Source organism: Petromyzon marinus, chromosome 19 (assembly GCF_048934315.1).
Source record: "Petromyzon marinus isolate PM22_M1 ecotype Great Lakes invasive population chromosome 19, UKy_Petmar_22M1.pri1.0, whole genome shotgun sequence".
Classification (NCBI taxonomy): Eukaryota; Metazoa; Chordata; class Hyperoartia; order Petromyzontiformes; family Petromyzontidae; genus Petromyzon; species Petromyzon marinus.
Window position 1 is genome coordinate 284,284 of NC_133685.1, and position 27,992 is coordinate 312,275.

A 27,992-nucleotide genomic window follows, 5' to 3' on the forward strand; every position below is an offset into this window, starting at 1 on the left:
TGCAGTAAATCACCCAGCATAATTCACTTCAGTAACATTGCAATTTATTTTAATATAAATGTATAGTGAAGAGTATTCAAGTCTCTACATGCATCCTAAAAACTGCCCATTCCACTGTATCATTGCAACGAACTCATAAATCACAGCGATGCAAAAACGGCACCAAGCCCAGGCTGCTCCAGCGAGCCTCCGTGGTGCATCCACGAGGGACGCCGCAGCTCCTAGCATTTACCAAACAATACGCGAAGGGCCACTCGCAAACAACGGGAAGGCACGACTCCCATCATGCCCCGGATGCACGTCGAGCGACCACCACGTTGCACGTACGACGCTGTCAGCCTCGTCTAGGCACGTGGATCAGAAGCGTTGAAGGCCGTCGCTCAGTGTGGGTTTTCTCATCACTCAGTTGGACAGATTGCATTGTACACTGCGGGACGAGCAGCCCTGCAGCTCAGGGGCGGCGCGGAAACGATCGCAGTTGAGTGACGGGTGAGGTTGCGGTGGGCGGAGCGAGGTTGGTGTCTACACCAGGGTCACCAGAGGGGTTTGGGGTCGTCATCATGTCTGTGCGTGTGCGTGTCTGTATCGTTGTGTGCGTCTGTGTCGTTGTACACGTCACGTACGTATGCACCTTTGTGTTCGCACCGTGTGTCTGTCAAGTAGACGTTCACATTTGTGTTTATCCCGTACGTCTGTATCTTTGTGTATGTCATGGAAGCATTAATCTTTGTGTTCACCATCTGTGTCCTTCTTGTCGTGTTCATCACATTCGTCTGCATCTGTCACCTGCCCGTGTGAGTCTCCGCGTACGTCCGGTGCGTGCGCATCGCATCTTGTCTTCTCGTCGCCGTCTCTAGGAATGAGGTGAATGATGACATCGAGCGGGAACTCCTCGCGAGCGGCCAGGGGCTGGCGGAAGAGCTGCGAGTGCTGCCACGCCTCGTCGCCAGCACCGCCCGCCAGGTCGGCGCGCAGAGTGAAGGCGGTGGCGCTTCGCAGCGCCTCCACTCTGTGTGCCACTCCGTCTGGCAGGGAGCACGCACGGGACACGCGACAACAGAGACGACCGGCAGGCACCTTTCGTTAAACAGAACACACGCCACTCGCAACGCTAACAGTCCCATTGCTTTTTGTTTTGCATTGTAGAGTTTTGCGTCATTGAGGAGCGCTCCGAGCCCGTTGTTGGTGTCGAGGGTGGCGGTGTGGGTGACGCACCACCCTGCAGGGTGATCCAGGCGGCGCCTTCCGTGCCAATCTCCCACGTAACGGTGGCGCCGTGGAAAGTTGTGCTGCTCACAGCAACAGAGACCTCGCCGGCCTCCATGCCACTGCCTGCCAGGTCAAAGCGCCACGACACCCGTGCCCCATTGCTGCCCTCCGTCCGCGCCAGATACACCTGACATCACACCTGCATGTTAGTGAACCCGCACGGTCAGGGGCAGAAACGCGGGGTTTTTCCAGTTGGCACATTTCCCACTTATTGCAGAGGTTCGTGATTCGATCCCAGTAGGCTCCCCCCGGTCAATACTGTGGTGTGTATTTACCAAACAACTTTGTGCCGTCTGCTTCACAATGGATATTAATGATCCTCTGACGTCATTCCCAAGAGAGTTGGTTATACGAGTCCACATTGGTCATTTTTGAAAAAAAAATCCTCGCAAATAACTCAATGTAAAAAACACGCAGGAACCATCGCCCGCAGTTGCAAAAATATAGCAGGACTCTCCTCGAAAAGAGTTTTGAGACTCATCAAGGCTCTCCTGGGTAAACGAGCGCAAGCATGTGCACCACGTCAACCTTTGCCGTTTACCATGTTCCAGTCGGTCTCGGCTTTGCGCTGGAGGCTGCTCGCTGCGTGCACGGCGCTCTCCCAGCCCGCCAGCTCGCTCCCCGCATCGCAGGGACGTACGTACGCGTCACGTGCTGTGCTGTAGCGTATGTGCAAGCGCCTGGACGCGCGCTCGCTCTCCGTGGGAGAGAACACCGCTCCTTGAGCTGTCGGCTGTGGAAGCCGCATGCACACACACCCACCGACCCATGCAACGCACAGACACCATGAGGCACACACAAATACAGACCCACGCACAAACCTGCTGCTTACTCTGTATTAACTTAAACATTTAAACTTGTATATCTTTTTGGGTATCTTTTGTTACAGGGAATGGCTCTGACTCCCAGCCATGCAGCTTTACCCAGGCCTGCCCATCATCGTGAAGGTCCTTAATGATTGCGAGCAGAGGGCCAGAGACCCCAAAAGCACGAAGAACAACCCAGAGCTCTGGCGTATCGATGGTGTCATAGAACTTGACCAGGTCAATAAAGGAGAGATGTAGGTTCTGTTTAATTTCCCTACACTTTTACTGGAACAGACAGGCAGAAAACATGGCGTCTGTGCAGGACTGACCAATTCTGAAAACACACACACACTCACACGTAAACACAGAGAACCAAGCACAGACACACGCACGCCCTCTAGCGCTGTGTGCGAGTAGACTACCTGGCGCGACAGCCCCAGTTCCCCGCGGGCGGTGCGCCACGCCACGGAGCCCGTCTGCCGGCCCCCGTACTTGACCGCGCCCTCCTGAGGCTCCCGGGGAGAGAGGAACTCGACGAGCTCCACGACGCAGCGCTGCAGCAGCTGCGTCCGCCGTGCGACATCGATCGCTTGCTGCCTCTACCCACGCGCGTAAGCACACCCGCGTTCACCCCGCCAGGCTGCGACCCGCGGTGTGCAGACTTCAAACACCATGGTGTAGTGAGCAGCAAACACCGCTTTGATTTCGACTTCCGGCCCACGAGTTAAACCAATCGTTACTCTTATATTTTTAATATATACGTGACTTTACCAAAAGAACCAAAGAGTAATTCCTGCAGTCACGAAAGCTTCTAATCAAGTTTGAACCACCTCTACGATGGAGGATTTCCAAACAACTCACACTTAACATCTAATTTAGCAATCTTTGGAAGAACGTAATCAACCAGGTAAAGTGTTAACTGTTGTGTTAATCGACTCTCTGTGTTGTATTGCATTACATTTCTAAGTTTACTAGGTTTGTTTTCTCAAACTTCCTAATTTTACCAGGTTTGTCAATAGGTCCAATTTCTCTCCTCCGGCCGCTCTCATTGACATGCTAATTTCTCTGCCCCCCCCCCCCCCACTCTGTCTCTATAGAATGCCTCGACACAGAGTCGTTGTTTCTGTGTGTCTCTGTGTGTCTCTCTCTGCTTGTGTGCCTCTCTATGTGTCTCCGTGTCTGTGTTTGTCTCTCTCTCAAATTTAGCAATCTTTGGAAGAATGTAATCAACCAGGTAAAGTGTTAACTGAGCTTGGAAAAAGGAATGATTGTGGGAAGGAATTCCAAAGTGGAGCAGTTCGAATGAAGAAGCAGAAAAAGAGAGGTGGCCTGAAATGTGGTGAGTGAACGCAGTGCGTGTGAAATTAAAAAGTCTGGTACAACGAGCGACATTGATAGGGGCAGTAACCACGGTGATGAGAGGGAGCCGACTGCACGGATGTCGGGATGAAGCTACCGTGTGGTTGAGCTGGGCGATCGTGGAGCGAAGCCAGCCCTCCCGGCACCTCGTGCGGCGGGATAGCATGTCAGTGTGCCGGCAAGAGTAGCGCCAACTCACGTCCACCAGCTGGAACGCAACCGTGGACACACGCAGTCATGTCAGACACCGTTGCTCGCTCACCTCTCGTCACGGCTGGCGGCGGCTGACGCTCAGTGGAGAGAGGCGTAGGGCACCGTCGTGTGTGGCACAGGCAGCGCAACCTCTGAGCGATTTCTTTATTTTAGTTTGCCAAGCACCGGCCCAAAAATCCATAACGTCAAGCGGTTGAGTACAGCCACACCAGAAAACTACCGGATGAAGTACCGGCCGCAACCTCAACCAAGTATAAGGACAGGCTGGAACCCCTTGAATAAGCGTATAGGATGAGGTCGGTGGCTCTTCCCCAGGCGGTTTGGGAAGACACCGGTGTTGGAAGACACCAACCACCCCCCCCAGGCACGGCAACGCCACGGTCCGCAGGCCAGCGAGGGCACATTTGGCGCAATGGTATCACCCACGCCTCCCAGCAAGAAGGGTCTGGGATCGCAAACCGACTGAGGGAGCCGCCCCTCTGTGTGCAGTTCAGATGTTCTCTCTCCCCCTGCTCTGCGTGGGTCTCCTCTGGGTTCTTTGGTTTCCTCCCAGAGCTATAAAAACATACACAATGTAACTGGTATGGGCCAAAACATCCCAATACTCAAAAGATGTACCTGCAAATTACTCAACTGAGATCACACACAGCAACAACACAGCCCCCTACTGCGAAAAACTTTGCAGCACTCTGTGAAAAGAGTCTCGAGACTTGGTAAGGCTTTGCTGGGTGAACGCGTAAAATAATAGGAAAATAATGAATACTCATGATGATGACGCTGGAAGAGGGCAAGGCGCAGCCACACACCTCGTCCTTGGAGAAGGCGAAGACGTAGTTCAGCTTCTTGCCCCAGCCGAGCTCGTAGAGCAGCGGCTTGTCGAAACCCTCACCGGGGTCGCAGTGCAGCCAGCGTGCCTGACTCTCCGAGTAAACCTCGGTCCACACGTGGTCTGGCAGCACCGTTTTTCAGGTTTACACTTCATTCAGTTTTTTTGGTAATCACAGTTGTTGAGCACAGGGCCGAAGGCTCAAAATGTCGAGCGGCCAGCAATAAACAGCAATATCAGAGTTGTAGCAGATGAGAGTTTAACACATGTTTGGAATTTCGCAAGATTATTAATTATAACATCTTGAGAAAAGAGATGAGAGGGATTCTAAAGCGGAGCGGTGCAAGGAAAGAAGCATAAATAAGTGTTGTGACCTGCAGTGTGGTGGGTGGCTGGGTGAGTGAGAGTGAATTGTCACCTGCAGTGTGGTGCTAAATAGAGTGTGGATGAGACGGAGCAGTCAGTCATATCGACAGAGTCCTTAACATCGAGTGAAGTTCACAGTAACCATGGTAAGTAGTGGTAGAAAAATGACAAGGAGGTGACTGTCCACTGGTGAGTGAGTGGCTGGAGTGAATGGGTGAGTGTTAGAAAAGCAATCACCCTGACTGCTGCTTTACGTGGAATTCTATCATCAGCTTCTACCAGTGAGGTAGAGTATGGGTGCTCCAGAACAGATGTGAAGGTGATATTGTAGTGTGGTGATATCATGGCAACCAGAATTGTCACCAGTGAGTCAGGCCTACCCAACCCCTGGGGGTCGGGGAGCGGTACCGGTGAGGTCCAGAACATATCGCGCCTCAAAGCCCAGGGCCCGGCAGCAGAGCGTAAAGCAGTTGGCCCACTCGCCGCAGCGGCCGCGTCGCGTCACCAGCAACCGCGCGGGGTGATTATACCTGCATGCACCACGCAGACACCGCCGGGCACCACGGCACACGTACGTATATATGTATGTAGAAGTTCTTTCATACCGTGGGAAAATGAAAGGGGCTCTGGAAGCCCAGTAAGGCAGGGGAAGGGAGGCCCCCTGTGGCCAGTGCTGTTAACTCCCCAAAGCAGAAGGTTGCCAAACAAACCTAAAAACGTCACCAAATGTCACTAGATAGAACTTCTATATCATCAACAAGTCACGGGAGCGTGTGTTGAGTATTATACAAAGCAAGAAAGATCATTCACACAACCCTGGTACTGCTCCTAAATCTGCCTCACATCCTCGTCCCAGGAAGTCATTGAACAACATTCTGTCACGAGGGAAACCCAAAAATATGCAAACCAAATTGCAACACAAATCACTGAGTTGGCAACACTGCCGTCTGTGGCCTACAGAGTAGGCATGTGTCATGGACACAAATACACTTTAAAATAAATAACATAGTTATTGATATATCACAGAAGGGCTGGTGGGTAATTAGATTAGTTGAGCAAGGGTACAGTGAGTATTGGGGGGTGTGGTGAGGACAACAAGCTGAGCTAATACTATTGAGCTAATAAGGGCAGCACTTAAACGATTAGAAATATCCGGGAATTAAACGATATGAAGGGTAATATTAATTACAATGTGGTGGTTGAGGTTTAACAGGTGTGAGTGTAATTGCACAATGAAGAAGGAGCCGTAGGTGTTCCTGTTCATTACATGAGGCACACCAGAGGGGGGAGGGGACAGCTGGCTGTTGATGAAGTGAAGAGGTGGACTTCATGAGGTGGAGCGAGCAACAGGTGGAGTGAGAGTAAGGAAATGGAGCCGTAGGGGAAAGGAATGGAGCCGGAGGAGGAGGGAAAGGACTCGCGTGCTTCAGAGGAAAGCCGTACAGGTTAGACTATAGAGGGTGGTAGGAGAGTAACTAGAATGTTAGAGCTTGAAACACTCCTCTCTAAATTAAAATATAGACTCTGAGATCAATGGAGTTGCTTGGCATAATCAACTCGGTTAACCTGTAACACAGCCATGTGCTCAGTGGTTGTAATAGAATAATAGACTAAATAGATTCAGTTTATGGTCTTTTAATAAAAGACGAAACACAAACACACCCACCGTGGGAAGCGCGTGGCGTGCTGGCAGGAGCCGCACCAGTGGGCCTCCACGCGACCTGCTGCCCCCTGCAGGTCATCGGCTGTAGGGGGCAGACCTTGACCCCGAGACGTTGTGGGGCCCTGGCAGCGCTCGCACGGCAGGGAGTCGACCCAGGAGAACCAGGTCTTGAACCAGGCCTGCAGCTCCAGCAGCAGCAGGTCGCGCAGGGCGCCCTCCTGCGACTCTGCGCACAGGGGACACCAGGGATGTGAATGCCGTTTACATTGACCTCTGAAAGCTGCCATTGTGGTGCAATGGTCAGCACACGGGACTTGCACGCCGGAGGTCGGGGATTCGATTCCAACTGCCAGCGAAGCGGTTAAAACTATTGTTAAATATTTTATTTAACACATTTGCCGAGCACAGGCCCAAAACATTAATCGGCCAGCAACACTTCAATCCAACCGCCTCTGTCCACACAGCAGTATAAAGGTTTGTACCACCGTTGGTCAATCTGCAGGCCACGTCTGGAGGGATAAAGTGTAGGTACTCACACCTCTTCCAATATGTATCGTCAACATGGAAGAGTAGACCAATTGCCCTCTAGAGTTTGCTCTAACAGAGGCCCTTCTGCCAGTATTGGCATGAGCAAGCAATTTCAGGGCTGCGCCTTTACTTTCTGCATTTACCTGCCTCTGAAAATGAAAATTACTGGGCAGGTGATACCGCTCTAGATGCCCTGAATGCAAGTTATGTTAGGGTGTCAATTGAGATCGTAAAATAAGGATGGAGAACCTTTTATGGAGACATATCTTAATCGGCGGCATCTATGTATGTGGGGGCTGTGGGGGTGATGACAGGTGGCCATACCTGTCTGGGGTGCATCCTCCACTGCCTGCAGTTTCTCCAGTGCTCTCTTGTGGAGCTCCTCCACCGGGATGCAGGCCCTAGCCTGGGCCTGCACGTCCGCGAGCTCGTAGAGCAGCACGTGGGAGAAGGACGAGCGCAACGTCTCTAGCATCTGCCTTTCCGATTCCTGGGTCAGGCAGCACCACCGTCGACACCAACACGGACGGCAACAACAAAACATAGAAGAGATATGCAATCTCACCGCAGAAAATCAACTGTGAATGAATTCTGACATGATAAAGAGCAGCACTGCACACTTTCCAGCCATGCTGATTCAAGTGGAGGCTACCAGTTCTTTAATTCTATCACCACGTACCGATTTTCAAAGCAACACCAGCAAACTCTGGACCAGTTTCGACATTCAGTTTCATTAACAGTCAACTTTGCATAAAATCCAATGCTGCTGGAATTTCCAAATGTCCTAGTTCGATGCAAAACGACAATGCACAACACAAAATAATCATCAGCGTCACCGTGGAATATAAGCAACAAAATAATGAAGCACACAATACGGCTCCTTAACTGTTGGACAATTATGGAGAAGCGACGCTGTGATGCTCAGGGTAAGCGTTGACACCGTCACGTACTCGCATTTCTGGGCTGACGTGTCGCTGGGGGCCCCGTGCTGCCGTGTCCGTGACAGCGGGGGCATGCGACTGGGCGAGTGGCTGACTGGGCGGGTGGGCGGACGGCTGATGGGCCAGCCGTCCCAGCCGCCTGTTCCGCTCGGACTCAATCTGGTCGCGCACTTTCCTCAGGGTGTCCAGCGAGGCGTCTGCGGGTAGCACCAGCTGCGTTTCGTCCTGCGCGAAGTGAACACGCATCTCAGACATTCACAACATCCCTCCCGTAACCCTGCACTGGCACACCAACCTCAGCATCCGCATAGAACGCTGCTAATCACCCTGACTTGCGGCCACGTGGCTCAGCGGCAGAACGAGTGGCTTGCAATCTGAAGGTTGCGAGTTCAAATTCTGGTTGGGGGTCGACTCGGCCCATCGTCCCCCTGGGGTCGATGAATGAGTACCCCTTTGTGCGCAAGTCAACAACGGTTGTCCTACGGATAGACTCGTCCCCACCTAAGGAATGTGGAATTTCCGCCACTGGCTCAGGGCTGTAATGTGGAGATGAGCACAGCCTCAATGCTCGCTTGAGTAGGACATCACAGTGGACTCCGAAGTTGTGTTGTTGCAGTGTGATGAAGTGCCGAGTGTGACGAGGTGGCTCGGTGTGCCATGCGTGGTGCACGGTGGTGTTGCTGGTGGTGGCACCTCGGTGAAGCCCATCTCAAAGAGGCACTGCACGGCCCCGGGCACGGGCAGCAGGCGGGAGCTGAAGGCCGGGTTCGCCAGGCGGATTGAGCGAAACCTTCTCTCCTCGGGGTTCCTGCCACCGCCACACCACGACAACCACAACTTCACCGTCAAAACCGCGACTGTCACCATCGTGTCTATGTGAATGAAGATGTTGGGGCTGGGCCTCACACAAACGGGGCCTGCACGTGGACTAACGCCCCCCCCCCACTACGTGGCACCTGCTCTGGGCCGGCCCTGCCAGCACCACCACCCCCGTGGTCGCTGTGATCCTCAGCACCATCATGGCTGTCGTGTGATTGAAGATGCCTCTGGGTTTTGGAGTAAAGGTAAAAGAAGTCGCAGCCCTGAAACTTCTTTGCTTGCGCCACAGCTGGCGGAAGCGGCTTCCACAACATCGACGTCGAGAAGCAGGGTATTGGGTCTACTCTTCCACGCCCAACAGGCCTGGTTCTCGCAAGAGGTGGGAGTACCCACACGACCTCACCGCGAACGCAGTCAACGGAGTCACGGCCGCTATTCGCCACCGAGTGACGGTGACGCAATCGCGCCAAGATTGTGCCAGGCTAGGTGCACCCGCAGAGTATCTCACCGCAGCACGTTGTCCGCATACGCGAGCAGGATCCCCGCCGCGTCCTGGAACTTCGACTCCTCGCTCCCCTCGCTCAGCTCCCGCACCCCATCACTCACCCCAGGGCGCCGCGCCATGCGGACTCCCCTCGCCTCACCCCCCACTCGTCTCACCCCCCCACTCGCCTCACCCCCCCACTCGCCTCACCCCCCCCCCCACTCGCCTCACCCCCCCCCCCACTCGCCTCGCCCCCCCCCACTCGCCTCGCCCCCCCCCACTCGCCTCACCCCCCCCACTCGCCTCACCCCCCCCACTCGCCTCGCCCCCCACTCGCCTCGCCCCCCCCACTCGCCTCACCCCCCCCACTCGCCTCGCCCCCCACTCGCCTCACCCCCCGACTGCACTGACCCCCCCCCTCCTTATCGCTCTCCGCGCTCTCCTCAAACCTCTATCCCGCTTCCGGGTGAGAAGTGGTCACGTGCGTGACGTGATCAGCATGACCGCGTGACGTCAGACCATAGCGACACAAAATGACCACTACAATAACGTCACACTTTGGAGAATGAGTGACATCACATCTTCATGTAGACACCGAATGATATCACACCTCGTGCTCCTTCCATGTTGAAATTCCCTCCCATCGTCTCTATTCTCAATCTCTTACAAGAACCTCGAGTCTGAGTGACATCACATTTATAATCCTGGTTAGCGGTCGTCCCAGCCCACCATCCCTCCGCGGTGATTGCAGCAAGTCAACAGCGGTTATACTTGGATAAACACGCCCCGCACCATAGTAATGTGGAATTACCACAACTGGCTCGGGACTGTGAACAAGAGATAAGCACCGCCTCATTACTCATTTTACTAGAAAATCATATTAACATCGCAAACCACAACGTTTTGGAGGATAATTTTATTGAAACAATTCCATAACGAGACACCTGTGCATGAACATCGCTGCCATCCCCTCAGCGGTGTAACCCGCGTGCTGTTGTGTGGTGGTGGTGTGCGCGGTGTGTGAGAGACGGGGCCCGGTTTCTACAGCTCAGAGAAGAGACCCAGAGATCGTGAGGGCTCAATGGTGGCAGCGGCGGCACCACAGTGCAACGGATTCTCACACCTCGCGAAGTAGAAGGGAATGTACGACACGTGACCGTTTGACCAGCCCTGCTCACACAGTGGAGGGACACACGCAATGCAGGCATAGCAGGTTCTCACGCGTACGCACACCGGCAGCTACAAATACACACAAGCATTCACATCAGTATTGAGTTCAGCATTGTATGCTTTCCAACAATATATACTGAAATGGTAGGCTGCCTATATGGACTCAATACATTCGTCAATGACACTGCCCATATGCTGTAGAGATGGGCCATTGCCCTAAACATCACCTATATTATATATATGCCTTATCCTTTTAGGGCAGTGCCATGCATGAATGCGTTGAGCTTTTGTTATCTGTGCACGTGCACTACTGCTAACACAGCATTGTAATTTGTATAATACCTCTTCTTTGGTTCTTTCTGTAAAGTCACGTAGAATGAGAATAAAATAATAAAATAAAATTCTCACGACGTTTCGGCCACAACACAAGTGGCCTTCTTCATTCGTCCCGACAGGTTTGTTCCTTTCACCTGAAGAAGGCCACTTGTGTTGTGGCCGAAACGTCGTGAGAATTTTATTGTTTTATTTTATTATTTTATTCGCATTCTACGTAACTTTACCAAAATAACCAAAGAAGATGAATCCTTGCAGTCACGAAAGCTTTAAATCGAAATTGTATAATACCATTTTATATAACAGTAAAAAAAATATAAAATCAGCAGCCGGCTGCTTAAATTGGCCGGGTTAGCAAATACGACATTGTACATGAATCAAGCAACGTCACACTACAATGTGCGCGAGCATCATGGGCGAGGCGAGGCGCGGCTGGTGTTCCTCACCACAGACAGCAGCGCTCCCTGCCTGAAGCTGGGATGGAAGGCCATGAGCTGGGGAGTGGCGCCCTCCTCTCCCTGCACGAAACCACTGCGAGCAGAATATACACCGAGCGGCCACGGTGAAGGTGGTCACGTGAGGCTACTGTTCTTTCAAAAATATTTCTGCAGCCAGCACACGACATCAATTATACGTCCCTCCCACTGTGGCTGCGGCTAATAGTCACGTGCTTGCTCAAGTTACCGAGCGATCCGCACCTCCGATAAGAAGGGTTGGCTACAAACGGTGCAATTTAACACGAAGAACACATACGGTACAAAAGAAATTCAACATACGATCCGGAAAATACTCGAGAAATTAAGCCTTGGTTATTCTTACTATAATCATCGTTAGTCACTCACCAGGGCAACAGCTCAAACACGGGGTGCAGCCGAGTCTTAAACACAGCCAGACACGAGTGGACACCTGGTGGACATGCGCACACACAAAGACAAAGATCCCTCGTATAGCCTTTAACAGACTGCTGGGGCAAGTGCTGTTGGCGAGCAGCTATCATAGGCCGGCATGTTGAACTTCTTTCGCACCGTATGTAGCCAACCGTGCTAATCGGACATGCGGCCAACACCACACCTAGCTACCTTAGTCTCTCAAGAGGCGATGTTTACACACCACACCAGGTACTCATTTGAGGTTGAGTGGACCTAGGGGAGGCCCAGGACTGGTTCAGACAATCGCCACCGGTGCTACAGTGGTGTACAGTGTGTTGGCTTCCGAGAACCACTGTTGTGAACTTGCATGGTTACCGGACATTCTAATCGTTGTTGGTAGTGCAGCACCCCAGTCAAGACCAATGATCCCTATGCTCCCTCCTCCCAGCTCCAAAGAAACAGATAGGGTTACTCAGATCACACGCTCATGGCCAGACCTCTGGTTCCACGCGGTGTGAGCAAGGAAATTGTTTTGTTGTGTATTGGTGTGTTGTGTTCAGCAGGCATTTATTTCATGATATTAATAAGTGTTTTGTCACCGCAACATGCGGCTGACATTCCCCATACACATTCGAAATTAATTGCTCCAGCACGGTATCCATATACAGCGAGGGAAAAAAGTATTTGATCCCCTGCTGATTTTGTACGTTTGCCCACTGACAAAGAAATGATCAGTCTATAATTTTAATGGTAGGTTTATTTGAACAGTGAGAGACAAAATAACAACAAAAAATTCCAGAAAAACGTATGTCAAAAATGTTATAAATTGATTTGCATTTTAATAAGGGAAATAAGTATTTGACCCCTCTGCAAAACATGACTTAGTACTTGGTGGCAAAACCCTTGTAGGCAATCACAGAGGTCAGACATTTCTTGTAGTTGGCCACCAGGTTTGCACACATCTCAGGAGGGATTTTGTCCCACTCCTCTTTGCAGATCTTCTCCAAGTCATTAAGGTTTCGAGGCTGACGTTTGGCAACTCGAACCTTCAGCTCCCTCCACAGATTTTCTATGGGATTAAGGTCTGGAGACTGGCTAGGCCACTCCAGGACCTTAATGTGCTTCTTCTTGAGCCACTCCTTTGTTGCCTTGGCCGTGTGTTTTGGGTCACTGTCATGCTGGAATACCCATCCACGACCCATTATCAATGCCCTGGCTGAGGTAAGGAGGTTCTCACCCAAGATTTGATGGTACATGGCCCCGTCCATCGTCCCTTTGATGCGGTGAAGTTGTCCTGTCCCCTTAGCAGAAAAACACCCCCAAAGCATAATGTTGCCACCTCCATGTTTGACGGTGGAGATGGTGATCTTGGGGTCATAGGCAGAATTCCTCCTCCAAACACGGCGAGTTGAGTTGATGCCAAAGAGCTCCATTTTGGTATCATCTGACCACAACACTTTCACCCAGTTGTCCTCTGAATCATTCAGATGTTCATTGGCAAACTTCAGACGGGCATGTATATGTGCTTTCTTGAGCAGGGGGACCTTGTGGGCACTGCAGGATTTCAGTCTTTCACGGCGTAGTGTGTTATCAATTGTTTTCTTGGTGACTATGGTCCCAGCTGCCTTGAGATCATTGACAAGATCCTCCCGTGTAGTTCTGGGCTCATTCCTCACCGTTCTCAAGATCATTGCAACTCCACAAGGTGAGATCTTGCATGGAGCCCCAGGCTGAGGGAGATTGACAGTTCTTTTGTGTTTCTTCCATTTGCGAATAATCGCACCAACTGTTGACACCTCACCAAGCTGCTTGGCAATGGTCGTGTAGCCCATTCCAGCCTTGTGTAGGTCTACAATCCTGACATCCTTGGAGAGCTCTTTGGTCTTGGCCATGGTGGAGAGTTTGGAATCTGATTGATTGATTGCTTCTGTGGACAGGTATCTTTTATACAGGTAACAAGCTGAGATTAGGAGCACTCCCTTTAAGAGTGTGCTCCTAATCTCAGCTCGTTACTTGTATAAAAGACACCTGGGAGCCAGAAATCTTTCTGATTGAGAGGGGGTCATATACTTATTTCCCTCATTAAAATGCAAATCAATTTATAACATATTTGACATGCGTTTTTCTGGATTTTGTTGTTGTTATTCTGTCTCTCACTGTTCAATTACACCTACCATTAAAATTATAGACTGATAATTTCTTTGTCAGTGGGCAAACGTACAAAATCAGCAGGGGATCAAATACTTTTTTTCCCTCACTGTATCAGCCTGAAAGGTTTTCGTGCACCCTAAGAAGTAGTGTGGGTTAAGGGGGGGGCGTGCCTCACAGGTTGAAAATCGCTGATGTATCAGTGCAGAGGAAACATGTGAACCCTGAAAGAGTGAGGCAAGGATACACAAGTCTGCAAGTGTGTAATGCATTGTATCCACCATACAGACATGAGGGGAGGTTTTACCAATGATCAGGACTGCCAGCCTCTCTCCACATGGGTCCCACACCATAGACTGCACCTCCCCGCCAAGCCTGCTCACAGTGAGCACATAGGCACGCACGCACGCACCCATGAGCATACAGCCCATGTGAACACAAACTCACAAAATCCAAGAACCATCACAAGTCATGGCAAGTACCCAAAACCAAAGACGTGTGCTTTCGTGGCAATCTGTGCTTCAGGGTTGTACGGCGAATTTACCAGGACAGGTGACACGGTGGCACACCACGTGAACCCAGCACAGAATTACATTGCCCCACCGTGTTGCTGCCGACGGCCCCGCAGAGCACAAAGCAACCGTTGTGTGTATGTGCTTGCATGCGTACGTGATGGAGGTCTCGTCAGCCGTCTGCATGTCGATGGAGGAAAGGTCCACACACACGGATGCTGCTTGGGCCCCCCCCACTGTGCTCTCGGTGCAATCTGCAAACACGAAGACCTTGTCACTGCATGCAGCAACAGCGGGGCGAGGGGAGCAATGCGTCCTCTTCTTAATTCAATCTCGGGGCTCAGCGCAGAACAACCTGATAATAATGCCAACGTCTCTCATGATAATTTCAGTCTGTGGGTCTCTATGTGAATATATAAGTTTTTCTGCAAGTCTGTCGATGTAAGTCTATGTGTTGTGAAGATGGATGCGAAGACAGAACTTCATGTAGGGGCTTACGGCAGTTTATTATGACAGGGAAAAGTACACTTACACCAGAGGTAGGTGTCTGCTACACTGGGTCCTTCGCGTGGACCCCAGGCTCTACTCTTTTTTCTAGCCTCGGCTATCCCCTTGGGTTCTCTCACTCGAGTCGGGACGGGGGTTCAGCCAACACCGCCCGACCGAGGAGAGCAACCCCTCTAACTCTTAAGCGGCTCTCACAGATTCTTAGAGCCCTGCCCTCGGCTATCTCTTCGGCTCTCCCACTCGTTGAACCCGGACGGGGGTTCAGCCAACACCGTCCGGTCACGAGCGGGAGAGACCTCCTTCAGCCGCTCTCGGTCCCGGGCCCCCACAACGACCCCGCTTTCGTCACGGGGTCCCCCTTAAGTATCCCGCATGACATGACGTCCTCGCGCCTCACAGCGCTCATGATGTCACGTCGTCACACTACTCCTTGACATATGGATAACTGTTGTGATTCTACAGCTCAAATAAGAACACAAATTCTTGACGAGATAATTTGCAAGGATCATTTCAGATGTTCACGAGGCTGCTCCTGAAGCTATCCACTGGTTCACTCGCCAACCTCCACACGGACATATAAACACTGCTGACTAACTCTCCAAGTCAGGTCACTCTTGTAAAGAAGACTATCCTGGTCTCTTTAGTTTTCACCTGGTTAAGCGAACCCAAAATAACTAAGTGAAACAAGAACAATAATCCCACAGTCCACAGGAGCACGTACCTGCAGCAGTGGAAAACGTGAGGCCGTAAATCAGGGGCTCTCCCTGCACAGCAAAGAGAAGGTGGGTCCCGCCCGGGCCCCAACACGCCGCCTGTGTGCGTGCACACGCGCAGGAATAGGCGAAGGTCAGTCACCTGTCTGTCCTGTTTATCACTCGCAGCAAGGCAGTCTTACGAGTGGCCGATGGTAAAGAAAAGTGACAGAGCGGCAGTCAAGGGATGGAATATGTTGAATAGCAGGTCCACCGAGGAGATGCGGCAGCAACGAGTCAAGCAGAGCGAGGATTATAAAGGAAAATACGAAACGTGGAATGCAGAGCAACATCCACTCACTATACCGTCACGACTGCCACATTGACTGCCAAGACCCAAGTCTTACTGTTAAGAAAAGTGGGCTTGGGAGTGACACGTCATGGCTAGAAGGGATGATGGCCGGTGGTAGAGATTTGCAATGCATGGCAGCCAAGGGAGGGAATGTACCTAAGAGGATGCCCACCAGAATGACGAGCGATGAATCCATTCCTGTGCAGGTGTCAGGTACCCTTGCGCCTCATAGCAAGAAAGACCTGCGTGGTGTTTGTGTGTTCTCCCTCTGCTCTGCATGGGTTTTCTCTAGGTTCTCTGGTTTCTTCCCAGAGCCAAAAACATATGAACGTATTCAGATTTGGGTGGGGCTCTCCTGAGCAAATAATCATTATTGTGATGATGATGCAGAGACAAATCACCTGGCAGCGCCCGGCCATTGTGGGCCACTTCTCACACGTCCATGTGCGGGTCTCAAACACCCTGCGTGGACAGAAGAGTAGCCCCCATTAGAGGGGGGGGGGGGGGAAATCATTAACATCACGAAGTGCAGTCACACCACCACATCTTCACAGAACGCTGTGACCAGGGGTTGCTGTTTAATGGTATTTGTATGCACGTACGTCTGTTTTAACAGAGCACCTTTTAATGTTCGACATATTTTATAGAGGGGGCAAAAGTCTACCAAGAGTGTGGGTTTCAGTGTATGTATGTGTGCATGTATAAATGCATGCAGATCTTTAACTTAATTATACACACAGTGCGCACCGTCACATATATACACACACACAGTATCGTACATACACACGCATTGTCACACATATACATGCAAATATGGGAGGGGGGCAATTTCCCTTATTGCTCCTTCCCAGGCCTTTGAGGTCAAGTCGACTCAGGGGATGCTGTTAACTCACGCGGCTGGGAAGCGGCGGCACAGTGAATAGCGCACTGTGCTACAAACTGGCCATCCCAAATTTGATTCCCGCCTCACGGCCAATAACAGTGGCGAATATTGTAACCGGTCTTGGGCCTCCCGTAGGTCGACTCAACCCTAAATTAGTGGCTAGTGCGGTGTGCTAACATCTGCACTGGGGAGACAATGGCAGCCGGGGGTGGGGTTGGCCATTCACCCCTTCGTGTGCCATATCGGCCTTCATAGGTTTTCGCTAACAGCACTTGCCCCAACGGTCTGTTAAGGCTACACGGGGGTCTCTGCGTTTTGTGTGTGCAGATGGAAACCTGAACATAGGGGAAGGTGTGGCAGCCAACACGCGCCCGCCACTGGGAGCCCACACCAGCAGGCTCACCCCTCCTCCACCCGGGCAGGGCACCGACGCGCAGCTCTCCGTGGCCACGTCCCACACCTACACGGACACACGCACACACATACATAGGTGCAAACCCCATAAACCACACAAGTAAAGGCCTGAAAAATGTTTTTCCTCGTGATTAGTCTGCCTGGGATTTCTAGGTTGTTTGTAAGGAGATAATAGTAGTAGTTTAAACTTGTCACGCACCGCTGCACAGTACTCGTGCACTCACGAGGAGAGAGAACGACTTAGAGGTGCGAAGAAGAACCATGGATGACCAGGAAGGCAGAAGCCAGGTGGTGAGCCAGCGCTACCAACGATTGCGGTCCTCTATATTTGAAAGTGTTATCTACCAATTAATGAGTGTTTATTACATTTTGGTGGAAACCAGCAAACCCGAGGGAAAACCCACACGTACAATGAAGGGGGGGGGGGCAACAGTATCCCCATACAGGGTACTGTCATCTCATGGCGAATCAGGGTATGGTGACTTCGACGCCCACAGGAAGAGAGTTTGACAAGATTAATGCAACTATTCACCAACTTTTGATTTAAAGCTTTCGTGACTGCAGGGATTCATATTCTTGGTTCTTTAGGTAAAGCCACGTCACGTAGAAGGGAAACAATAAAATAATAAAAATATAAAACAATACAATTCTCACGACGTTTCGACTGCAACACAAGCACTCATCATCAGGTGTGAAAACCACAACAAGAAAATCTGAAAAAAGTGGCAGTTTTTTTAACGTTAGCACCACTGATAGCGATTTGACAGTTTGTTCAGATGGACGAGTCCATCTATGTTCGGAAAAGAGGAGGGGGGAGACGAAAAATAATGGATGCGGTCTGAAAACCACCTTAAGCGTGACCAATCAATTAAGACCCGAAATGGTTTATCAAATCCTTCCAATGATTGCTAAGCCAGAATCCATCTTCTCGATTGAAATTGTCTCTGTGTTTGTATATGTGGATAGCCTCATGAACGAATCTCTCATGGTAGCCAGATGGCTTGCAAAGAACCTCTGACTTGGAGAAGTCAATGTCATGTGAACCTACTGAATTATAACAGTGATCTGCCACGGCTGCGGTGTTGGTCCTACCGTGTTTCAGGTCTGCTTTGTGTTCACGAATGCGGTCCAAGACATGTCGTTTGGTTTCTCCAATGTAACTACTACCACAGAGGCAACTTAGTTTGTAGACGCCAGGGTACTGTATGTCCGGAATCACATCTTTACAGACGGAACCAGATCACGGATTTTATGTATAGTGTTGAATCAGACCAGGAACACATAGCCAGTGAACTCAAGCACGTACACCAAGCTCTTAAGGCTAATGATTATTCCGACTACACAATCCGCAAAGCTATCACTCCAACCATGAAGAAGGACCCTCTTGAGGAGCCTTTCAAAACCATCACTTTACCCTTCATTGCGGGGATCACAAAAAAGATCTCCAAAATCTTGAATAAAAACAAGATCCAGGTCCGATTCAACACATTACATAAAATCCGTGATCTGGTTCCGTCTGTAAAAGATGTGATTCTGGACATACAGTACCCTGGCGTCTACAAACTAAGTTGCCTCTGTGGTAGTAGTTACATTGGAGAAACCAAACGACATGTCTCGGACCGCATTCGTGAACACAAAGCAGACCTGAAACACGGTAGGACCAACACCTCGGCCGTGGCAGATCACTGTTATAATTCAGTAGGTTCACATGACGTTGACTTCTCCAAGACAGAGGTTCTTTGCAAGCCATCTGGCTACCATGAGAGATTCGTTCATGAGGCTATCCACATATACAAACACAGAGACAATTTAAACCGAGAAGATGGATTCAGGCTTAGCAATCATTGGAAGGATTTGATAAACCATTTCGGGTCTTAATTGATTGATCACGCTTAAGGTGGCTTTCAGACCGCATCCATTATTTTTCGTCTCCCCCCTCCTCTTTTCCGAACATAGATGGACTCGTCCATCTGAACAAACTGTCAAATCGCTATCCGTGGTGCTAACGTTAAAAAACCGCCACTTTTTCAAATTTTCTTGTTGTGGTTTTCACACCTGATGATGATTGCTTGTGTTGCAGTCGAAACGTCGTGAGAATGTTATTGTTTTATATTTTTATTATTTTATTGTTTCCCTTCTACGTGACTTTACCGAAAGAACCAAGAATATGATTCACCAACTCTCGCTGCCTCCAATGAGGGATTACAGGCATGCGACACCACCGCTGGCAGATGTGGTCAGAAGGTGGGGCTGGGGGGCGTACCGTGATGGTGGTGTGAGCCGGAGAGGCTGACAGCAGCAGGTGTCCCTGTGGTGCCCAGGCCAGCGCCGTCACCGGCCCGGAGCCAGGGCAACTCAACACCTGAGCGCACACAGCCGATGGCCTGAAACGGCCAAACACGCACACATGGGCTCGCAAATCCGTACGTACATGAGCACATGTACACATACACAAAGAGCCCCCGTATTGCCTTTAACAGACTGTTGGGGCAAGTACTGTTAGCGAGCACCGGCGAAGGCCGGCACGGCGCACAAGGGAGTGGGTGGCCAGCACCACGCCCGGCCGCCTTTGTCTCCTTAGTGACGATCTTTACACACCGCACTAGGTACTCATTAGAGGTTCAGGACCGGTTCAGATAATCGTCACTCGTGTTGGCTGTGAGCGGGAATCAAACCCAGGTCGCTGGGTTTGTAGCGCAGCGTGCTAACCACTGCAATAAAAATAACACACACACCCCCCACATATATGCACATCTTTTCCACATAAACGTCCGAACTACTGGGGCTGTGCCAAACTAGTGCGGCATGGGTCAGGAAGGATCAATTGATTTTCCACTGCACAAGCCGAGGTGTGCTGCTTATGTCGCAGTGGGGTCGTATACGAGTTGCGCTGAATAACATCGCATGCACTACATGTGTCACTAGCCCCACCCCTAGCACAGCTCGGTTCAGGCTCAATTTGCCAACACGCCGGTGGAATACCACCCATTCCATGCTGGCCTTGTGCTGGCACGGTTCGGTTGTACAAGTAGAGAAAGGGCGTAAGAGGAACATACCGCGTGGACAGGGAGCTCGGGTCGACGGTCCACACGAGCACGCACGACCGACACGCCACGGCGAGGCCCGATGCGGACAGTGGCTTCCACGCCAGAGCAGCCACACCCTTCTGCAGGCCGTGTTTTAGCGTCGGCACCACGTCACTGCGCCATTACCAGCGGGGAGAAATGGGCAACATATACTCAAATTACAAGTGTAATTGAATTACACATCTAAATCACACATCATTTAGATGCTACCCAAATCTGCGAGTGGGTGCCAATGCAGAGACAAGAGCACAGGGGAGGCATCGTCCCCAAGAGGAGTGCGAGCGAGCACGCTGGCGGCTGCATTTTGGAGAGACAATCTGCCAGGCGAGCGCAGACTTTTCAACATCACCGAGGCATCAAATCAAGTGAAGCGTCCAAGCCAACGGTCGGCACATCCATCACCTTTTGCCGCTGTACACCCTGACGGAATCGTCCGCAAGAGCCACAGCAAACTTGTCTGTGTGTGGGTGCCAAGCCAGTGATCGCAGCAGGCAGCCATGCCTGCGGAGAAGCACGGACAATTTAAATTCGTAGAAAAATATTTTGCCTGGAAAATCCCTTGAGATTGTTACATCTCGTTTGCAAGGGTGTACAAGGGTCTCCATTGACAAACACACAGCATGATGCATACCCAGCATGATGCATACAATAACCATCATAGCAAAACACAAAAAGAAATGCATCAATAATTAAATGGTGCACACTGCCAGTTCTTATAGACACTGATCATGAGACGCACAACACTGGCGATGCACCAGCATGTTTCAGAATCACTCCACTGTTGACGACGTGAGCTGCCCCGGTTTTCAGACAATCGGGAAGGGCAGCCACATTAATCGGTAATTGCCCCCTACAGTCCAGAGCTCCAGAAGAAAGTGCTTCACACAGCCTTACCAGTCAACAGCCTGGGAGAAGGTGGCCACCATGTCATCTCGGCTCAACTGGGGGAACATACAAAACACTTTTTATTCCATTGAAAGTCATTCATTCACCTGCAAACATCGGACCTCACTGAACCACATTAAGACATAACACGTCATGTCATGATATTGAATGTAATAAAAACATGAAATGAGCAACCAGATCACAATATTTAGCAAAACTGAGAATGTGATTATTTTTCGTTTTACCAAACTGTCGAATCTCCAGTGAACGGCACTCACTGTGAGGTGCGGGAACACGGCTCCGTGCAGGGAGTGCACCCAGCGGGCAGAAGACAGAGCAGCGTTCCACAGCGTCATCACCCACACAGGCACTAGCATGGGAGGCGCACCGTGATCTCAGCCACACTCGCAGATTCAACAGTTCCATATTAAACTAGGCGTGCCCAGCTCTCCTCACACTCAGATCCAAACACAAAATGTGTTCTGTTATCTTTTATACGAGAAGTTCAATGTAGACTAATAATCACAGGTGATTAATTCCTACTACACAAACTCCTGTGATCATCATGCCATGGGAAGACTTTTGTTCAGCACTGGATTGACAAAGGGCTGTAGGTTATCATTTAAACATTAAACACCGGATAGCGATACAGGCACAGCAAAACAGCTAAAGCCCCCACCACATTAACACCAAAGTACACATATGCAGCTCCCTCACCCAGCCGCTTACCTAAATATTGACAGTCTTTTACTACAAGACAACTCACCATCATCTTCAGACTTAAACAACTTCTCTAACAGCCTGGCGAGGCCACCCGAATGCCTGCACGTACATCACACACAACACACCAAACCACACGAGGCATCAACTCCTCATTAGATACACTACACCGATAAACTCTTACCTACGATTACAGTCGGCTACATACGGTGTGAAACAAGTTCAACACACATACAAAAGCAGCTGGATTTTTCAAACAGTAGCTGAGCACTAGTCTCAATACCCAAAACATCAAGTGGCCTACAACAAAGAGAACTAAAGTTAAAATAGCCAAGAGTTAATACGTTTATTGTATAGAGTTTTGGAAAATAAAGAATAAGAGAAAATTCCTTCAGGCGAGCAGTGTGAGGCAAGAACGAGAAGTGATGTGGCCTACCACCATATGCTGGTTTGGTTGTACACAACCAACACGGAGGAATGGAGGTGCTAAGTTGATAAGAACAATAACCATGATAGTAGCGATATAACAGTGACTGGGTGATGGGGTGGTTGAGTGACTAGGTGAGAGTAGGTAGGTAGACGAGTTAAGAGGAACAGTAACCATGGTAGCAGGGATTGCAGAGTGATAAAGAGGTGATTTACTTCATCTATCTGACTAATTTATAGTATAATGCTCATACTTGTATTGTGACTGCTTTATGATGAATTCTATTCAGCGAGGTAGGAACTGGGCGCTCCACCCGACTAATGGCGATCGTGCGACGTTTGTGTTCCCCGGAGTGTGCGAGCTGCGGTACCGAGCTCGAGGTCGGCCCTGCCACACTCCAGCAGCGCTGAGCTCTTGGTTCAAGAATAAGGGGCGCAGGGACAGGGGATCGGTCTCACTGAGAACCCCTCCCCGCATCCACCCCTCGCAGCCCAACACCACCTCCGGCAAGCCCAGCACACTAGCCTGCACACAGCAGCAGCAAGCACACACACAGCTTTATAAAGAAACAAAGATCCCCCATATAGGCACACCGGATCAGAGGGGGTGGTGTGTTTAGAACCACACTTTGCCCCCCTGGTGCTGATGTTCACATATCGCAACAAGTACTAGTATAAGGTTGCGTCAACCTAAGCAAGGCTTGGGACCAGTTCTGATATCACTCGCCACCGATGAAAGGCCTTGAGTATCAAACTCAGGTCTCCGAGTTCATAGCGTGGTGCGCTAACCACTGCACAACCACTATACTAACCACTACACAACAACAACCGCCATTCACCACTACACAACCACTTCACTCACACGCACAGTACATTTATAGAGCCGCCATTCGCCACTCAGTGGCAATGACGTCACCACGGCTCATGTGCCAGGCTAGGTGCACGTTGAAGCTGCATGAAGGGTCGAAGGCTCGAAAGCAGCAAGTCATTGGCCGGACCAGGTTGCTACGGGTTGACTGCCTAAAGCGACTGTCAGGTGCACCACTGTGTAGAGACACTCATTGACACTCATTGACTCACAGGAACACACAGAGACAGCTGTGGAGGCCGTGTATACTGCGCGAGGAGCACGCACCAGCGTCTCGTCCTGTGGCGAGTAGCCCCCCTTGGAGCTCCACTCTGACGAAGTGGCCTCAAGTTCGTGTAGAGCGGAGAGGCCGAGTGGGAGCCGCGACGGGGGAGAGCGGGGGAGGGCGCGCAGCGAAGACATCCTCCTGCTGCTGCTGCTCCCCTCACCTCCTCCTGCACTCACAACTCACTGCAACGGGCACAAGCAGGGTCACCTCTCTGCCGTGTGTCTCTCGTGTCTCTGTCCCTTGTGTCTCTCGTGTCTCTGTCCCTTGTGTCTCTCGTGTCTCTGTCCCTTGTCTCTCTCGTGTCTCTGTCCCTTGTGTCTCTCGTGTATCTGTCCCTTGTGTCTCTCGTGTCTCTCGTGTCTCTGTCCCTTGTGTCTCTCGTGTCTCTGTCCCTTGTGTCTCTCGTGTCTCTCGTGTCTCTGTCCCTTGTGTCTCTCGTGTCTCTGTCCCTTGTGTCTCTCGTGTCTCTGTCCCTTGTGTCTCTCGTGTCTCTCGTGTCTCTGTCCCTTGTGTCTCTCGTGTATCTGTCCCTTGTGTCTCTCGTGTCTCTCGTGTCTCTGTCCCTTGTGTCTCTCGTGTCTCTGTCCCTTGTGTCTCTCGTGTCTCTCGTGTCTCTGTCCCTTGTGTCTCTCGTGTCTCTCGTGTCTCTGTCCCTTGTGTCTCTCGTGTCTCTGTCCCTTGTGTCTCTCGTGTCTCTGTCCCTTGTGTCTCTCGTGTCTCTGTCCCTTGTGTCTCTCGTGTCTCTCGTGTCTCTGTCCCTTGTGTCTCTCGTGTCTCTGTCCCTTGTGTCTCTCGTGTCTCTCGTGTCTCTGTCCCTTGTGTCTCTCGTGTCTCTGTCCCTTGTGTCTCTGTCCCTTGTGTCTCTCGTGTCTCTGTCCCTTGTCTCTCGTGTCTCTGTCCCTTGTGTCTCTGTCCCTTGTGTCTCTCGTGTCTCCCGTCTCGTGGGGTGGAGGCCTACCAGCAGCCAAAAGCCTCGACTTCGCCTGGCTACGCCGCCGCGGAACTCGGCTGCAGACACCGCCCCCGGTTTGGGGGTGCCGGGGATGGTGGGCGTGGATGTCGCGGTCGGTGCTGCAGATGAGCGCTGGTGGTGCCGTTGGCTTGGTACAGAGGAGGGGAGTCGAGGGGAAGCAGAACAAGCGGGGAGAGAGGGGGGAGGAGACGGCGCTGCGGGCCCCACGATTCAAACCGGCGCCATTGTCCCAGGAGACCCCGCGGGAACGCCTCGGACCACGTGGGTCCCCCAACCCAGCCGAGCGCGTGTGGGGACAGCCGAGCGCGTGTGGGGACAGCCGAGCGCGTGTGGGGACAGCCGAGCGCGTGTGGGGACAGCCGAGCGCGTGTGGGGACAGCCGAGCGCGTGTGGGGACAGCCGAGCGCGTGTGGGGACAGCCGAGCGCGTGTGGGGACAGCCGAGCGCGTGTGGGGACAGCCGAGCGCGTGTCACTCGGGACGACTCCCCCCCGTGTGCGGAGAGCCTCAACAGCCTGGTGGGACAAGTGCTGTCAGCCAGCACGGGTGATGTGGCCAGTAGCACGCCTGGCTGCCTTTGCTCCCCTAGTGGCGATGCATGTATGTTGAACTTGTCGCACATTACGTAGCCAAACGAAACACAAAGGCAGAAATTAGTATAAAGTACATAGTACCTGAAATGAGTACCAGAGTACCAGGTACATATTTGAGGCTGAGTCAACCTATGAGAGGCCCAGCACCGGTTCAGATAATCGTCACCGGTGTTGGCTGTGAGCAGGAATCGAACTCGGGTCGCCAGGTTCGTAGCAGAGCCAACCCACACACAAGCCCCCACACCAGCTCCTCCTCTCCGTACACCTGTCTTTTCAAATTGCAACGCGCCCCGCAGTGGAAGCCAGCAGTTACGAGGTGAAGCCAGTGCCAAATTTCCCTCCTCAAGCTCTGCGGTCCTCTATATATCACGGTGTTATCGGCCAATTAAGGAGTCTGTTCATACATATTGGGAGGAAAGCGGGGTAACATTGCTCAGGACTGTAGGTGTACTGTGGTGCCACGGCCTCGAAGCAACTCGGCAAGCGCCGCGACTCCCCCCGGCCCCTACACTGAGCACACACACTGAGCACCCACACTGAGCACACACACTGAGCACACACACACTGAGCACACACACTGAGCACACACTGAGCACACACACTGAGCACACACACACTGAGCACACACACTGAGCACACACACTGAGCACACACACATTGAGCACACACACTGAGTACACACACTGAGTACACACACTGAGTACACACACTGAGCACACACACTGAGCACCCACACTGAGCACACACACTGAGCACACACACACTGAGCACACACACTGAGCACACACTGAGCACACACACTGAGCACCCACACTGAGCACACACACTGAGCACACATACTGAGCACACACACACTGAGCACACACACTGAGCACACACACTGAGCACACACACACTGAGCACACACACTGAGCACACACACACTGAGCACACACACTGAGCACACACTGAGCACACACACTGAGCACCCACACTGAGCACACACACTGAGCACACATACTGAGCACACACACACTGAGCACACACACTGAGCACACACACTGAGCAACCACACGCAGCGCACACACTGAGCACACACACTGAGCACACACACTGAGCACACACTGAGCACACACACTGAGCACACACTGAGCACACACACTGAGCACACACACTGAGCACACACTGAGCACACACACTGAGCACACACACTGAGCACACACTGAGCACACACACTGAGCACACACACTGAGCACACACTGAGCACACATACTGAGCACACACACTGAGCACACACACACTGAGCGCACACACGCAGCGCACACACTGAGCACACACACTGAGCACACACACTGAGCACACACACTGAGCAACCACACGCAGCAACCACACGCAGCACACACACTGAGCACACACACGCAGCGCACACACTGAGCACACACACTGAGCACACACGCAGCGCACACACTTGGTGTCCTGGCAGGGTTTGCCCGGCACGACGGGTTTTAATCCGAAAAATCCCTGGAGGAAAGTCCCACGGTTTCCCGGTGCCAGGAGATTGGCCGACCCTCGCAGGACAGGTCACATTGCGGTGCCCCTGAGTTGGATTAAAATTGTCTGGGCGCAGAAAGGTTCACCGGGCCAGCCGCAATGAGTCATTCACGACATCGGGAGGGGCTGAGGGTGGAATGTTAGGCAAGAAGAGCAGACCATGAGGTGAGAATGAGCACGGAAGGACAATGGGTGGTCGGAGCAGCAGCACGCAGCACTCCACGGAGGACAAGGTACAAGTGGGCTTTAATCACAGGTAGGCGCACGATTGGCCGCCCGGTACAACGTCTTCAACGTCTTAACCGCCAAGACCCACTTCCCTGCCGCCCTGCCTTCTCCAGCCGCTCGCAGCATCCATGCGACGCCAGCGAGTGCCGCCACGAGACAGGGATAGGTAAAGTTTTCTCTCGTCCTCTCACGGCGTCCGTGCCAAGCCCGTGAGTATAGCTGCGAGGTACGTGATAGGGCGTCTGAGTATCAGGGCACTTGGGTAGCAGTAGGCGAGGCTCTTCTCGCCAAAGATTCCCTCCGGGCAGTGCGAGGTTTGCGCCGCGAATAAAAGTTTGCACAGAGCATCGGTGTGGTGTCTGTGATTGCTGCGTGGAGCGACTGCGTGGGGAAACGCGCTGCGAGGGTGAACGCGGAGGCGCAGCACGGGCGAGGAGTTGAGGTAATCGCTCGCAGGTGTGGGCGTGAGCGTGGCGCTGTGTGCTGCTCTAGCTGTGGTGTACGTGGTGGGTGTGTGGGTTAATTCCGTGCGGCTGTGAGCCAGCAGCAATGAGTATGTCCCTCAGGGCGCTAGCGCAGGGGCCCCGATCACTCGGTCGTCGGGGCCCGGCGGGAGCCGACCGACGCGGTGGAAGAGGGAGCGGAAGGGGCGGACGTTACGCCCCACCTGCCTAGCGAGGGCGGTGGGGTGGACGTCGGCCCTCACAGTACCCCCAACAAGTTATAAGAAAGTTCCACACTTAATGCATTGCCACCTCCTGGCGAGCCACGGTACGCTGAGCACGACGTCCACGGGAACGAACAGAGTTTCAACGACGTGTACGGGGGATCCACTAACTCTCTCTGCCTCCTCCACAGTGCTGATTGCAGGCCACGTGCGGCATGGCCACCAGTGCCCAGCCTGAGAGTTCGAGCCAGAAAACTGCTGCTGCTGGTTTCACCTTTCCTCATCACGCTGCAATCGCTACTTTTGTGATCCCGATCTCACTTGAACAACACATACATCTTCTTGGTTCTTTCGGTAAAGTCACGTAGAATGAGAATAAAACAAAATAAGACAATAAAATTCTCACGACGTTTCGGCCACAACACAAGTAGCATTCTTCAGGCGAAGGAACAGAACTGTCGGGACGACAGCGCTTCAATTAACGCTGCTAAGATTCGCAGCGTCTTTTAAGCTAGGTGGGAGAAGAAAAGCGCCTTGACAAAGGAGTTTACATATCAAACAGGAGAATTTAGCATTGAAATAGCTGTGTTAAAGT

General features: G+C 51.9%; 2 protein-coding genes across 3 annotated transcripts; both read right to left on the reverse strand.

Moving 5' to 3' along the window:
- Positions 1–27: 27 nt before the first annotated feature.
- NGLY1 (N-glycanase 1) lies at positions 28–9,445 on the reverse strand. The gene is made up of 12 exons (XM_032957410.2): positions 9,299–9,445; positions 8,665–8,779; positions 7,981–8,196; positions 7,355–7,520; positions 6,506–6,728; positions 5,248–5,369; positions 4,454–4,596; positions 3,532–3,642; positions 2,498–2,674; positions 1,811–2,002; positions 1,216–1,396; positions 28–1,025 (listed from the first exon to the last, which is right to left on the reverse strand). Exons 1-12 carry the CDS (start codon positions 9,412–9,414, stop codon positions 721–723), a joined length of 2,067 nt encoding a protein of 688 aa, XP_032813301.2. The 5' UTR covers positions 9,415–9,445; the 3' UTR covers positions 28–720.
- A 730-nt stretch (positions 9,446–10,175) lies between these two features.
- Positions 10,176–24,933, reverse strand: AAAS (aladin WD repeat nucleoporin). Of its 2 annotated transcripts, XM_032957408.2 has the most exons (17): positions 24,366–24,931; positions 23,407–23,589; positions 22,643–22,797; positions 21,892–21,947; positions 21,404–21,495; positions 21,135–21,181; positions 20,643–20,741; positions 20,211–20,354; positions 19,418–19,538; positions 17,076–17,200; positions 16,259–16,319; positions 15,535–15,625; positions 14,464–14,560; positions 14,102–14,169; positions 11,620–11,683; positions 11,224–11,308; positions 10,176–10,444 (listed from the first exon to the last, which is right to left on the reverse strand). In XM_032957408.2, the coding sequence occupies exons 2-17, from the start codon at positions 23,539–23,541 to the stop codon at positions 10,316–10,318; spliced, it is 1,569 nt and encodes a 522-aa protein (XP_032813299.1). In that variant the 5' UTR covers positions 23,542–23,589; positions 24,366–24,931; the 3' UTR covers positions 10,176–10,315. The 2 variants fall into 2 exon arrangements, with proteins under 2 accessions (XP_032813299.1, XP_032813300.1); XM_032957409.2 differs by lacking the exon at positions 20,643–20,741 and having other exon boundaries at positions 24,366–24,933.
- Between the last annotated feature and the right edge of the window lie 3,059 nt (positions 24,934–27,992).

Excerpts from the sequence above, each read along its gene's own strand:
- AAAS (XM_032957408.2), bottom strand. The coding sequence starts at position 23,541 with ATGTCTTCGCTGCGCGCCCTCCCCCGCTCTCCCCCGTCGCGGCTCCCA. Across the intron at positions 19,539-20,210 it reads CCGAGCTCCCTGTCCACGCG|GCCATCGGCTGTGTGCGCTC; the intron begins GTATGTTCCTCT and ends TGGCCGTTTCAG. Across the intron at positions 11,684-14,101 it reads GCTGGCAGTCCTGATCATTG|GTGTCCACTCGTGTCTGGCT; the intron begins GTAAAACCTCCC and ends CATGTCCACCAG.
- NGLY1 (XM_032957410.2), bottom strand. The coding sequence starts at position 9,414 with ATGGCGCGGCGCCCTGGGGTGAGTGATGGGGTGCGGGAGCTGAGCGAG. Across the intron at positions 8,197-8,664 it reads TTGAGATGGGCTTCACCGAG|GACGAAACGCAGCTGGTGCT; the intron begins GTGCCACCACCA and ends CACTTCGCGCAG. Across the intron at positions 1,026-1,215 it reads CTGGATCACCCTGCAGGGTG|ACGGAGTGGCACACAGAGTG; the intron begins GTGCGTCACCCA and ends GCTCCCTGCCAG.